The sequence below is a fragment of the Colletotrichum fructicola genome (assembly GCF_000319635.2).
Source record: "Colletotrichum fructicola Nara gc5 chromosome Unknown KSG_Nara_v1_contig05, whole genome shotgun sequence".
Lineage (NCBI taxonomy): Eukaryota > Fungi > Ascomycota > Sordariomycetes > Glomerellales > Glomerellaceae > Colletotrichum > Colletotrichum fructicola.
This window is the reverse complement of record NW_027094055.1, coordinates 3701566-3715451: the sequence shown is the minus strand read 5'-3', so window position 1 is coordinate 3715451 and position 13886 is coordinate 3701566. Positions and strand designations below refer to the sequence as shown.

The following is a 13886-nucleotide window of genomic DNA, read 5'->3' as shown; positions in this document are numbered from 1 at the left end:
GAGCTTAACGTCAGTAGGGGGGGTAATGGCTTAGCAGGTCATTAAGATGCCTCCCTACTGCACCACTCGCGAATGCGACGACGGATGCGCGATCTGGTCGCGTACAATGCACCGTCAATATCTCTGGAGGTGACAGATGCTCACGCCGAGCACTAGCTGATCAGCATGGCTCGAACATACAACATTGCCATGGTCAGCGACTTCTTCTTTCCGCAGCCAGGAGGAGTCGAAAGTCACATCTACCAGCTGTCGACCAAGCTGATCGATCGCGGACACAAAGTCATCATCATAACCCACTCATACGAGGGCCGCAGCGGCGTGCGCAACTTGACCAATGGAATTAGAGTCTATCATGTCCCTTTCTTCGTCGTCTTCCGATCCGCGACCTTCCCGACCGTCTTCTCGGCCTTCCCTATCCTGCGCAACATCCTCATCCGAGAGCAGATCGAGATTGTCCACGGCCATGCGAGCTTGAGTACTTTGTGTCATGAGGCCATTCTCCATGGTAGGACCATGGGTCTGCGTACCGTCTTCACAGATCACTCGCTGTTTGGCTTTGCGGATGCTACCAGCATCCTGACGAACAAAATCCTCAAGTTCTCCCTCAGCGACGTGGACCACGTCGTCTGCGTCAGCCACACCTGGTATGTTTGCGCCGCGTAGCACTTCTCCCACACCCAAGCTAATTCAGTGACGCAGCAAGGAAAACACTGTTCTGCGAGCATCACTTGACCCTCTGATGGTCTCAGTCATCCCGAATGCCGTCGTCGCCGAGAACTTTCGCCCCCTCGACTACCCATCCACCGAGACCGGACAGTCCTTCGGGCAAAACCCACCCCCAGCTCATCATCTGGGCCCGAATGATATGATCACTATTGTAGTCATATCTCGTCTATTCTATAATAAGGGAACAGATCTTTTGACTGCCGCCATCCCCAGTATTCTTCAAAACCACCCCAACACGAGGTTCATCATTGCCGGCTCTGGCCCCAAGGCCATTGACCTTGAGCAGATGATTGAGCAGAATGTCTTACAAGACAGGGTAGAGATGCTAGGGCCTATCCGCCACGAAGAGGTGCGGGACGTCATGGTTCGCGGCCACATCTACCTACACCCCAGCTTGACTGAAGCCTTCGGAACCGTCATTGTTGAAGCAGCCAGCTGCGGCTTGTATGTCGTGTGCACCCAAGTCGGAGGCATCCCCGAGGTGCTACCATCACATATGACCGTGTTCGCAAAACCAGAGGAAGAAGACCTCGTTTTCGCGACCGGAAAGGCTATTGCTGCTCTGAGGGCCAATAAGGTGCGGACGGAGCGTTTCCACGAGCAAGTCCAAAAGATGTATTCTTGGACGAATGTAGCCCTTCGAACAGAGCGAGTTTACCACGGTATCTCTGGAGAGTTGAGCGAGGCCGAGTTCTACGGTGTTGACGCTGCCAACGGCGCCAGTCGAGTGCGTTCATTCGCGCTCATCGATCGGTTGAAGCGGTACTACGGTTGTGGTATCTGGGCTGGCAAACTCTTTTGCCTCGTCTGTATCATCGACTACCTCCTCTTTCTTCTTCTGGAGCTTTGGTTCCCGCGAGATAAGATCGACATATGTCCTGAGTGGCCGCGGAAAGTTGTCGACGAGACAGAAGACTCTAAGGAAGATTGGCCTCATCGGAACGACTGGTGATTGTTACTAAGCTTGCCGAAAAGGCGAATACCCCGCGGCAAGGAAGAACGGTATGACCGCCATGAAAATAAACGCCTCACAAATTGGGCGTTGCAAACGTCCTTCTAAGGAATGAAGCCAGGGAGCAACTGGTGTCGGATGATACCGATACGCGGACATTAGTCTGTTAGGGTACGTCTCGATCCAAGATCTGGGACATTGCCTTTCGAAATCATCTGACATCTTCAAGCTGAATCACTGCGGACTCACCCATGGATCTAATCCACAGAGTTTCAGATCACCAACCGAATGAAACTGATGAACGAAGACGCGCCCTTGACGCTGGCATGAGAGAAGATTCAAGAAAGAAAGTATGGCGTATGCCTCATATAGTAGACCAGTTACCAGAGGCTATCAGCCATAATCATAATTGAACGAACTTAACGAGAGAACGTCCTGTCTTGAGCAATTTATCATTCGATACAACCTCGTCAGCGCGCAACATCAAACCCAGGCCACGTCCGAAGCTCAGCAACCAAATCCACAAAATCCTCGTCTCCCGCATGCGCCCTCTCTTCGAATGCATGGTAGTTCTCTTTGGCCCACGCAAGCTCCTCTCCGGCGGCCGGAGTCATGAAACTGGCCTTCATACCCGCAATGAGCTCCCCTGTGATGAAGACGGCTCTCAGCTCAAGCTCTGGTGGCGGCAGCTTTCCATCTGTGACGTCTGGGTGAACTATGCGTGCCCACGCAGCGCGGATCTCCCCGCAGAGGGCATTGAAATCCTCTCGAGTGCGCGAGCCCTTGCGAGTGCGGCCTGTGATGCGGTTCGAATGACGCTATGCTATTGTGTTAGTGCTGTTCGGGTTGAGGTACCAAAGGTGCTAACAAACCCGTTTGCCGCCAACGTATGTCGGCGTGTTTGAGGTGTCTACGAAGATGACATTGATGAACATGCGCGGGACGGTGAATCTTTTGCTATGGAGTTCGGTGATTGCTTCGGCGAGGGCGTCTTGCTGAGGTTGACTCAAAGGAATTGCGTGGGCGACTTCGTAGAGAGGCATGGTTGTATCTGCACTGGATGTGTTGTTGATTTAAAACAAGGTTATGAATTATCTTCTACGGGTTTCATGCCCCTTTGCAGGTTGTTGTCAACTAGCCACCTATTTGGATACAGACATGTGAATGAGGCAATTCGACGTTGGCTCAGAGCAGTGAGATTAATAATGCTGGTGCGTGCCTTTGACCGCGGCTTCTGCAACCCCGCGTTGAGTAAGCCGCTCAGACAAGTTTGATCGTGCCGATGTTGACGATCTTGAGACCGCTTACTTTTCATGTGCCGCTACGGCTACGATTTCCGAGGCGATGCATGTTAGTCAGATGAGTTTAGCAAAAACATCTGTCGGTATTAGAACTCATACTGTCCCCTCTCTGGTATCTCAGTCCCCTCCCCCCCTCTCTCTCTGTCTAGCAGGACGTACACGAAACTTGACAATTCGCATTATTTATTCAAGTTTTAGGCTGTTTGAGTGCCCAAATATCACAGTGCTTCGTCCTTTCAACAAAAGTATAGAAAAAGTCGTTTTGTTTTCTTTCGGATCCAACATCTACCTACTTGCAGAGATCTCGCAGTATGGCGCAATTCAATCGAGGATCTATGAGACAACTGCAGCTGTGGGTGAGAGAACTGTTAGATGTGTCTTGATAGGGTGCAATGCCCCTGCAGCGTGGGCCCTAGTTTCATGCAGTTCTACCAACTACAAGTGAGATCTCGTCTCATGGCCAGAATAGGCTAAGCACCTCCTCGAATCGGCGTCTTCGCGATTGCCAAGTCTCCTCTGCACAAGATGGCTGAGGCCATGGGCACACTCTTGTGTTACGAGCCTCTGCCACCTGGAAAATGGACTCGAATCTTGATTCTTGAACCGGGAACTTTCGAGGACCCCATAAAGTGCTCTTTACGCTCCGTAGCATTCTACGACACAGGTGATCATCCAGAATGATGCGGAGTATGGCCATGCATGAAACCAAGTTCGCTAACCAGTCGCTTCGACAGAGCCTTATGAAGCAATTTCTTACGTCTGGGGAAACCTCGATGAGGTCCAGACTATAACCTGCCATGGAGTCTCAGTCGCCGTCACTACGAACCTCTTCCAAGCCCTTCGCCAAGTCAGACACCCCACCAAGCAACGTCAACTCTGGGTCGACGCCCTCTGCATGAACCAGCATGACAAGTTCGAGAAGAGCTCCCAAGTCAACATCATGGGCGAAATCTACTCCCAGGCCCAACAAGTCCTCATCTGCTTCGGCGACGACGACCAAAACGGCCGCGCCGCAGAAGAAGCGTTCAGCGTCATCCGCGATTTCAACCTCGTCGCCGCAAAGCACATGCGGCACTTTGAAATATCGCCGCACACCATCAAGCGATGGGCGCCCCCGGACGGCAGCTACGGCCCCGTCACGCGGGCGCGGCTGCAGAGCGCCGTGGACATGCTGAACCGCCCCTGGTTCGAGCGCGTCTGGGTGCTCCAGGAGGTCGGGCTCGCCCGGCGCGCGCTGCTCGCGTACGGCAGGTCGACGGTGGACTTCACCGAGGTCCTGGACTTCGTTGCGGCGTGGGTACGGAATAACCAGATCACGCGCGGTCTTGTTTTCAAGGCGGGCCACATCATCAGCCTGTTCCGGTTCGTCTGGGCGACGTTCACGGAGGACGTTGAGAGGTCGTGGTACTCGTCCTCGCACATTCTGAAGAGGATTGCGCGGCTGCAGAAGGATGGCGGCGTGTTGGAACTCGAGGATGTGCTTTTCCGCGCGAGGGGCGGGCAGCGGGCTACGGATAAGAGGGATCTCGTATTTGCCTTCCTCGGGCATCCGCGTGCGAGGTCGGGCGATGGGGAGCTTTTGATCGAGGCTGATTATACCAGGACGTTGCCAGAGCTGAAGTTTTGCCTCTTCTCGCAGATGAGCTCCCGTTCCCTGCGGTTTCTAGGCCTTATTTGGCATCGGTTTCCTAAAGACCTGATTGAGGGGCCCTCGTGGTGCCCTCGGTTGAACAGCCGACGACACTGGACAATAAACAACAGATATGACGCTTCTTGGGGCGCGGAACAGACATCAAGAGGATCTGGTGTACAGGGCTCATCTCTTCAGGTTTACGCATACATCCTTGACAGCATTCATCTCTGTGGTGAGATATGCGGGACGGTGATTGGAAGAGAGCGTACGGAGGAAGACGACAATTCGGCAGAGGACGTCAAGATCAGCGTGGACCTTGCAAGGTCTCTTCTCTCCCAAGAGCCGAGCATCATACAGGAGTATTGGGGGATCTTGGAGAAGACGGAGGTGGACGTTGGACTGACGTATCCCGACAAAGCCCTTGCCTTTGCTTGCACACTCTTACATGCCGTACAAACTGAGAGCAAGCTTCCGAGAAGCGGAGCAATTGCTCGCAGCTTTGAGGAGCATTGCCGGGCGAAATGCCCACTCATATACGACTACCTCAATCGGAAAAGCTGGCTCCGGACGTGGAACTCTGCGGCAGATCCGCGGACCGTTTCGTTTGTGGAGCGGGCTGTGAGATGCTGCAATGGTGATCGATTCTTCACAACCAAGGGTGGCTTCTGGTACGTGATCTGATCATTTACTGGGATAGTTGAAATTTGAGTGTGTCTGTACATCCGAGTACCACTGACACTGAAGCCATATGATTTAGCGGGACGGGGACACCTCTGATTCAACCCGGCGACTTGATTTGTGTTGTTCCCACTGTTCAACCGCCTCTGATAATCAGGCCAGTCGTGGGGGATCAAAAGAAGTACCACATCCTTGGGTCATGCTATATTCATGGAATGATGTACGGTGAGACGTTTCAAGCTACAGGCGCTGAGAAGAAAGTCCTGAAGCAAACACTTGTCGAGTTTGTTTGAAAAGTCCTCGGCATCTCAAGGCAACGTCCGACTCAAATGTTAGAATCTGACAAGGCAGACAGACTGTGCGGTTAGTTATCATTCGCCACACAGACTCGTGGGTTCTGAAAGGAAATTACTAGAGATATTAATACAGAAGAATAAGCCGTCGTAAATTCTCTGCGGGCATGGCAGAGTCCGACTGCTGAGTTCACTTCAGACCGCCGCTCAGCAAGATACTCTGGCCCGTCAAGTATCCAGTCTTGCACAGCATGATCACGACATTAGCGCACTCCTGCGGGGTTCCCAATCTGCCAACGGGGATGTTCTTCACATCTCCCGGCGTGCCCTCGACGCGCTTCTCGTCGGGTATCATGCCCGTCTCGCCAATCATGGCCGGTGCTACATCGTTCAGCGTGACCCCGTCCTTGGCATGCTTGGAAGCCAGGTTCTTCATCAGCCCAGTCAATCCGGCTTTGCTGGCAGCGTAGTGACAGCCGTTGATGCCGCCCCCAATGGCAGAGATGGACGACACGAAGATGATGCGGCCCCAGTGCTGCGCAGCCATATGGGGCATGGCGAGTTTGCAGAGCAGGAATGAAGCGCGGAGGTTGATGGAGTAGGTGAAGTCGAACTCTTCAAGAGAGATATTCTCCAGTTGCGGGTTTGCCTTGTTGTTGAAGCCAGCCGTGCCAGCGTTGGAGACGAGGATGTCGGGGTGTTGCCCGTGCTCGTCGAGGATTTGCGCAAAAAGCTCTTCGATGCCTTTGGATGAAGACATGTCGACCACATAACACGAGATTCGCCTGTCCTTAGTCTGTTCTGAGCGGAGGTCGTTTTGAAGGTCCGAGAGCTTGCTCCGGGTACCTTCAGACGAACAGGTCAGGGCCAAGTGCGCCCCGTTGGCAAAGAGCTCTCTGGCGCAGGCACCTCCAATTCTACACACACTCAGAACTTGGTTGTGTAAAAAAAAGACTGACGGAGTTCCTTACCCACCAGAAGCGCCGGTGACGAGAGCAAGCCGGCCCTCGACTTCGTTGTCAACCAGCCCCATGCTGGATAGTGGGGTAGAACCGAGGCAAGGGATAGGAGGGAAGGTTTAGGTGATCTTTGAGCACCTCAACGTGAATTCAAGTTTTGAAAAAAAAAAATAAAAAAATTCAGATGTATTTTCTTCGTAAGCTTGCTTCCAAGCCAAAGTTGAGAACAGCTGGAGTTGGTGAAGTGACGGACTTGCTCTCCAGTGAGCTCAGCGACTGCATCTTGACCCCGCCATTAGCTGCCCCACTGAAGCTTTGTTACCCCGCGATCTCCAATGATGAAAGTCAAAGATAGTGGCTGGCCAAATTCAGATCTCGGCGTTGGTCCTCAAGAGAGTAAAAGCAACGGTTAGTGCAAATATTGGAAAATGCGCAAAAATAGCTCCCACTGGAAGTTCTGGTTTTGCCACTGATTTTGTCAGCCATGATTTGCATGTTTTCACGTAAACTTGCATGGTGAGTGGGGTTGTGTTAGTGCCAGGTTGACAACGAATGTCTTGGCTGGATTACGGCCCTGAACCTCCGCCGTCCCAAACTGTAATGGGCAGAGCAGTTCAACCCATGCCCCAGCGTCCGGGGTTCTTCCTAGCAAGAATCGCGAAGCTTCCATGTGGCTTTGTACGGACCACCTTCTGCAGCTGCCCTGGTCCGCCAGCAAGAACCCAAGAGAAACCCGTCTCGAGTACAATGCAAACAGGTGCAATAACGAGTTTTTCAATGCCCGCGGCTACTGACCGCTTTGAATGGTGTCATCAGTCACGTAACCTTTAGGTAATGTCTCGTCCGTGAGAGCATCATTGTTGACATAGACTTATGCGATGGAAGCTCGGCGTCGGCCCCTTAACTGTGGCTTGACCGAGTCCAAGAGCCCCACTCATCGCCGGGGAGCCACCACCAACTCCCGGGCCTAAGGCTTATCGCGCCAATCGCGTGCTTATCGAGCAGTCAGCCTTGCAGCTTGCCGGGAGTTTGCGCCACAACTTTTTTTTTTCTTACAGCTGTCCTCTTCGCCTGGACAGGTAAGCCATTAGCACGAGGGGGACCACTAACCTTGCCGAGCAGGACCCAGTCTGGGGATGGCACCGCAGCGAATCCAGTAGAGGACACCTTCACGTCTCTTTTTTGACGACCCTCCGTGCCGTCCATATCCTCTCTGCTTCTGGGTCATAACTACGACGAGACCTCCCTTTCCTTTCTTGTCTCGCTCTTGTTTTTGTTTACGTCTCGTTCTCTACACCCACCGCGCAGTCGAGTCTCCCAAGCCTCTCGCCGGGACTTATCCAGCAGTCCCTGTAGGCACCACCAACCGAACCCGTCTCTACGAATAACCGTATACGCAGCGCCCTTGGGCGCAACCCACCCACATAATGGCGCAACGAATGCCCTCGCCGTTGAGGATACTCCTCGGCTGCGTTTTCTTCTTTTCTGCCCAGGTCTTTGCCGTCTCTGCAGTCCTGGGTGTTGACCTTGGTACCGAGTACATCAAGGCCGCCTTGGTCAAGCCTGGCATTCCTCTCGACATTGTCCTGACCAAGGACTCCCGCCGCAAGGAGATCTCCGCCGTCACCTTCAAGCCCCTCTCGAGCGGCCCCAAGTCCGGATCCTTCCCCGAGAGACTCTACGGCTCCGACGCCGTCGCCCTCGCCGCCAGATTCCCCCACGATGTCTACCCCAACCTGAAGACCATCCTCGGTCTCACTGTCGACCACCCCATTGTCCAGGAGTACGCTGCCCGACACCCCGCCCTGCAGCTCGAGAAAAACAAGCAGCGAGGAACAGCTGCGTTCAAGAGCAAGTCTTTCGCCGAGGAAGAGGAGGCCTGGCTGGTCGAGGAGTTGCTGGCCATGGAGCTTCAGGCGATCCAGAAGAACGCCGAGGTCGCTGCTGGTGCCGGAACCGCCGTCCGCTCCATGGTCCTCACCGTGCCTCCTTACTTCACCATTGAGGAGAAGCGCGCCATTCAGGCCGCTGCCGACCTCGCCGGCCTCAAGGTTCTCAGCCTCATCAGCGATGGTCTAGCCGTCGGCCTCAACTACGCTACCTCTCGCCAGTTCCCCAACATCAACGAGGGCGCGAAGCCCGAGTACCACCTCGTCTTCGACATGGGCGCCGGTTCCACCAAGGCCACTGTCATGAAGTTCCAGAGCCGTACCGTCAAGGATGTTGGCAAGTACAACAAGACCGTTCAGGAGGTTGCCGTTCTGGGCTCCGGCTGGGACAGGACCCTGGGCGGTGACGCTCTGAACTCTCTCATCATTGACGACATGGTCTCTCAATTCGTCGAGTCCAAGGGCGCGCAGAAGGTCTCTGCCCAGTCTGAGAAGGTCAAGACTCACGGCCGCGCCATCGCAAAGCTTACCAAGGAAGCGGAGCGCTTGCGCCACGTCCTCAGCGCCAACACCCAGACCGGCGCCAGCTTCGAGGGCCTCTACGAGGACGTCGATTTCAAGTACAAGATCAGCCGTGCCGACTTTGAGAAGATGGCCGAGGGCCACGCCGCTCGTGTTGGTGCTGTTGTTCAGAACGCCCTCAAGATGGCCGGGCTCGAGCTCTCCGACCTCACCTCAGTCATTCTCCACGGTGGTGCTTCCCGCACGCCCTTCGTCCAGAAGGAGCTGGAGACTGTCGTTGGCTCTGCCGAGAAGATCCGTAGCAACGTCAACTCAGACGAGTCCGCCGTCTTCGGCGCTGGCTTCCGCGCTGCTGAGTTGAGCCCCAGCTTCCGTGTCAAGGAGATCCGCATCTCTGAGGGTGCCAACTTTGCCTCCGGCATGAAGTGGACCAACGCCAAGGACAAGCTCCAGCACCAGCGTCTGTGGTCTCCCATCTCTCCCCAGGGCGGTGTCGCTAAGGACGTCACCTTCACCAACCACGACGACTTCTCCGTCACGTTCTACCAACAGGTCGACTCTGCCGAGCAGGACACCAAGATTCTGACTACCAAGAACCTCACCGCCACCGTTGCGCAGCTCGAGGAGAAGTACTCCTGCGTTGACAGCGACATCCACTTCAAGGTCGGTGTCAAGCTTAGCAGCGAGAACGGCGAGGTTGAGGTGACCAAGGCCACTGTTGAGTGCGAGGCCGACGCTCCCGAGAAGGAGGGCTTCGTTGACGGCGTCAAGAACCTGTTCGGTTTTGGCAAGAAGGACCAGAAGGTCATGGACGGCGAGGATGGCGCTGAGTCCGAGTCTACCTCTTCTGAGTCTTCCACCACCGCTTCCACCGCGACTGACGCTACCTCCGCCTCGTCCTCTCCCGTCCCCAGTGACGCGGCTGCTGACGGAAAGGAGGCCGCCCCCAAGAAGGAGCTTGTCGTCATCTCCGTCGACTTCACTCTCGAGAAGACCGGCCGTCCTGAGATCTCCCGCGATGAGCTGGTCAAGTCCAAGGATCGCCTCAAGGCATTTGAGGCTTCCGACAAGGCTCGCCGTCTGAGAGAGGAGGCCCTTAACCAGCTCGAGGGCTTCACTTACAAGGTCCGTGACCTCCTCGAGAACGAGGCTTTCATTGCCGTTTCCACGGAAAAGGAGCGTGCCACCCTGGAGAAGAAGAACAGCGAGGCCAGCGACTGGCTCTACGAGGACGGCGCCGATGCCACCAAGGATGAGCTCAAGAAGAAGTACAAGGAGCTCCACGACCCCGTCTCCAAGATCCAGAAGAGGAGCGAGGAGGCCGCGAAGCGCCCCGAGCTTATCCAGGCTCTCAAGGACGCGCTGAACTCTACCCAGTCCTTCGTCGGCAACATCAAGAAGCAGATTGACGAGTATGACGCGTGGCACGCCTCGGCCTCTGCTGCGTCCCCTTCTTCCACCGAGACTCCCGCTCCTTCTGCCGACTTTGACGACCTCGAGGATGACGAGGACAAGGAGCGCAAGATGGAAGATGTCGTCAAGGAGAAGGGTCCCGTCCCTCCTCTGTACAAGCGTGAGGACATTGACGTCGTTGAGGATCTGTACGATGACACCCTCAAGTGGCTTAAGCAGATGGAGGAGAAGCAGGACGCCCTCGCCGCGACCGCTGACCCGGTCCTCCTCGTCAAGGACCTCCAAGCTAAGCGCGATAAGCTCGACAAGGCCGGCATGGATCTCGCCATGAAGGGCGTCAAGCACTTTGAGCAGAAGTCCAAGAAGGCGAGCAAGAGCGCCGCCAAGAACAAGAAGACCAAGTCGGCCACCTCTTCCTCGACGACCAACACCGCCACCGCGTCCACCGAGTCGGACAACGGGAAGTCCACCACCACCATCCCCGCCAAGAGCTCCGCCACCGAGCCGGAAGCAGCTGGCCGCACCGTTGAGCTGCCTGGTGGCGGCAGCTACGTCCAGTACGGCGGTGACGGCGAGGCGCCGACCGACGAGGAGCTGGAGGAGATTCTGAAGAAGTTTGAGCAGCACCAGGGACCCCCTCCGCCCAAGGAGGAGGTGCACGATGAGTTGTGAAGAGGTTGTAGACGAGGGGTTTTTGCTTTGAAGTTTAAGCATACATACAATACCTAGGCGTTTAGCAGATGAATTCAAAAAGTTAAGACATTGTGGTTCGCATTTTGCTCCGTGAAATCTCAACTCGGCTGTGTGAAATTGGTTCCCTCTTTACTACTCTATGCGACCATGAACATAGGTGAGCCTGCTTGCACTTTGTGATGTAGCAAATGTCATTCAGGAGAAAAGGCCAAATACTACCGAGGGAAACCAGTAACGGCAATAAAACGTCGCCATTCCAAGTAGCCGAGACGGGCGAGTGAATACGCTATGAGTAGCAAACACTCACCATCGCGCACCGAAATAGTCACAGGTAACGCAGGCTGCCGATCGCCCCGTCTCGTCAATTTGTCAGTCCCCAGCACGCCAAACATCGCATCCCGCATGACTGTCCTCGTCCGACCCAGTCATCGCCAAAAAACGGCCCGACCCATAATCACCGAGTCCCCCCTTTCCCCCGTACCACAAGATCATCAATAACATACTCATCTCAAGAGCAAACCATCGCCAGCAAGGTCCCTCCGGGGAAACACACCCGTCGGTCCCGGCTCAATCCTCGGCGCACACTTTCACCTTCTCGACAGGATGACAGAATAAACAAAATCAACAATCATCGATATTCGTCCATCGCCTTACAGTCAAACACAACTCCGCTGCTCCCAAAAAGAAAGGAACGAATTTTCCCTTTCGTCGAACAAACCCTCCGCTTGCCCATCACACAGTGAGACCACATGATAAGACAACACCAACCATCAAATCACCCCCTGAATCACCTTCCCTTCAAAACCACAACTTGTCTTTTCCTTCCTTGCCTCTTTAGTTGCCCTTTCCTACACAACCACACGCGAGACGGGTGTCTGCACCGGCACTTGGATCCGCTGCGCCCCGTAACACACTGAAAGGGCAATGCGCGATCGTCCAGACAGGGAAAGACAAACTTCTTTTTTTCCTTTCCCCCCCAAGACTCTTCTCTGCACGAGACAGAGGCAAACAAACGCACAAATGTCGCTCGCTGGCAGATGAGATCACCGTCTTTTTGCGGGGAGCGGCCTCCTGTCGGTCTCAAGGTGTCATATAACACGGTTGCAAGACATCAGGCCATGAAGGGATGTATGTTTGTGTTGGTCACATATAAGTGTAGCCGGCCAGACCTATCTTTACGAAGCTGCCACTCCATTCAGAGAGAGTCTCTCAAGCACCGTGATCATTCCTGCCCAAGCATTTCATCACCATAATGACGGTCAAAACAATGCTGCTCTCCCTCATCCAACTCGGGTGCTTCGCCACAGCCACACCGGCGCCCCCCGCCGCCGCCGCCGCCGTCCCGCCCCGGGGCCGATCCCTCACGATCCCCGTCCGCGCCAACCCGCACCATGTCCCCGACGGCCCCGCCGAGCTCGCAGCCGCCTACCGCAGGTGGGACGTGCCCGTGCCGGAGGGCCTGGAGACGCACCTCCTCGCCCGACGAGCTGGATACTCCGGCAAGTTTTCCTCCCTGCCTCCGCCGTTTCCGACGGCCGATCACCACCGCTAACACGAGCTGAAACCAAACAGCTGGCATCGCACCCGCCGCGAGCACCGCGAACAACGACGCCTGGCTGAGCGAGATCTACCTCGGCACGCCCGACGCGCAGCCCGTCTCCGTGAGGATCGACTCCAGCGTCTCAGACTTGTAACCCATCCTTCCTAGACAGCCTGTTCCCCACTTCCTGATGCTGAAACTGACATGACCGCTAGCTGGCTCTTCTCCACCGACACCCAATTCCCAAAGTCCATCGCGACGGCCAGCAGACCAAACCTCTACGACCCCTCAAAGTCACGAGCAAGCCAAGAACTCTCAGACTTCAGCTGGAACCTCACAGATGGTCCGTCACCCATCCGCCCCTACCCCCAACCACACTCTGCTAACAAAAGCACCACCTTCCTCAGACGACACCAGTAGCGTCTCGGGGAAGGTCTACTTCGACAACCTCCGCATCGGCGGGCTCACCGACCAAAACTGGTTCAACATCACAAACGCAACCATCCAGTCCGCCGTCGACGTCACCGGCCACTTCGCAGTCGACCAGACCGGCCTCGGCGGCGTCCTCGGCATCGCAAAGTCCGGCCCCTCCGCCGTCCAGCCCGCCATGCCCACCATGATGGACCGCCTCAAGCAGGACCTGCACTACCCGTCCATCTGCGCCGACCTGCGTCACAACTCCTCCCTCGGCTTCTTCGACTTCGGCTCCGGCCGCAGCGGCGATAGCACCACCCTCGTCGACGAGCCGCCCGTCCCCGGGTCCCCGCACTGGGACTTCAAGGTCGCCCGCTTCCGCCTGACGTCCATGGCCGACGGCGTGTGGTGGAGCGCGCCCTTCTCCGCGACCGTCGACACGGGGAGCAACCTGCTCCTCATCCCGGGGCAGCTGGTCGCCCTGTACTACGCCGAGATCCCCGGCGCGACATTCGATCCGAGTCTGAGGGCGTGGCTGTTCCCCTGCAACATTGCGTCCGGCATTCCGGATTTCGAGTTCGCTACCAGCGGTGGGTTCAACGGGACGTTACCAAAGGAGTACATCAACCTTGGTCCAGTTTCGAGTAATGACGGCAAGTGCTTCGGTGGTATCCAGCCCAGTGGCAACGACCATGGCATCTTTGGCGGAGTGGTTTTGAAGACGATGTATGTCCAGTTCAACTTTGGCGACACGGGAAGCTTCGTTAGTTTCGGACCGAAGGGACTCGACGTGTGTTCTTTGACCAACACCTGCAAGCTGTGAGATGAGACCGCGGTCCGGACCAAGGACATCGCGTGGGCGGAAGAATGTAA

General features: G+C 55.6%; 6 protein-coding genes across 6 annotated transcripts; 4 read left to right on the top strand and 2 right to left on the bottom strand.

Annotated features, from left to right (window-relative positions):
• Positions 1–165: 165 nt before the first annotated feature.
• On the top strand, positions 166–1911 carry gpi3 (Phosphatidylinositol N-acetylglucosaminyltransferase gpi3 subunit; the record flags this gene model as incomplete). The annotated part of the gene is made up of 4 exons (XM_032021838.1): positions 166–644; positions 700–1674; positions 1841–1849; positions 1908–1911. The coding sequence occupies 4 exons, from the start codon at positions 166–168 to the stop codon at positions 1909–1911; spliced, it is 1467 nt and encodes a 488-aa protein (XP_031881150.1).
• Positions 1912–2148: 237 nt separating this feature from the next.
• CGGC5_v009728 (uncharacterized protein) lies at positions 2149–2721 on the bottom strand (the record flags this gene model as incomplete). The annotated part of the gene is made up of 2 exons (XM_032021837.1): positions 2149–2496; positions 2551–2721. 2 exons carry the CDS (start codon positions 2719–2721, stop codon positions 2149–2151), a joined length of 519 nt encoding a protein of 172 aa, XP_031881149.1.
• A 783-nt stretch (positions 2722–3504) lies between these two features.
• CGGC5_v009727 (Heterokaryon incompatibility protein 6, OR allele) lies at positions 3505–5583 on the top strand (the record flags this gene model as incomplete). The annotated part of the gene is made up of 3 exons (XM_032021836.1): positions 3505–3643; positions 3714–5280; positions 5370–5583. The coding sequence occupies 3 exons, from the start codon at positions 3505–3507 to the stop codon at positions 5581–5583; spliced, it is 1920 nt and encodes a 639-aa protein (XP_031881284.1).
• Positions 5584–5773: 190 nt separating this feature from the next.
• TR (Tropinone reductase) lies at positions 5774–6616 on the bottom strand (the record flags this gene model as incomplete). The annotated part of the gene is made up of 2 exons (XM_032021835.1): positions 5774–6500; positions 6555–6616. The coding sequence occupies 2 exons, from the start codon at positions 6614–6616 to the stop codon at positions 5774–5776; spliced, it is 789 nt and encodes a 262-aa protein (XP_031881154.1).
• A 1353-nt stretch (positions 6617–7969) lies between these two features.
• Positions 7970–11038, top strand: hyou1 (Hypoxia up-regulated protein 1; the record flags this gene model as incomplete). The annotated part of the gene is made up of 1 exon (XM_032021833.1): positions 7970–11038. The coding sequence occupies one exon, from the start codon at positions 7970–7972 to the stop codon at positions 11036–11038; it is 3069 nt and encodes a 1022-aa protein (XP_031881152.1).
• A 1412-nt stretch (positions 11039–12450) lies between these two features.
• On the top strand, positions 12451–13836 carry pepB (Penicillopepsin-3; the record flags this gene model as incomplete). The annotated part of the gene is made up of 4 exons (XM_032021832.1): positions 12451–12493; positions 12632–12749; positions 12815–12942; positions 13007–13836. The coding sequence occupies 4 exons, from the start codon at positions 12451–12453 to the stop codon at positions 13834–13836; spliced, it is 1119 nt and encodes a 372-aa protein (XP_031881255.1).
• Between the last annotated feature and the right edge of the window lie 50 nt (positions 13837–13886).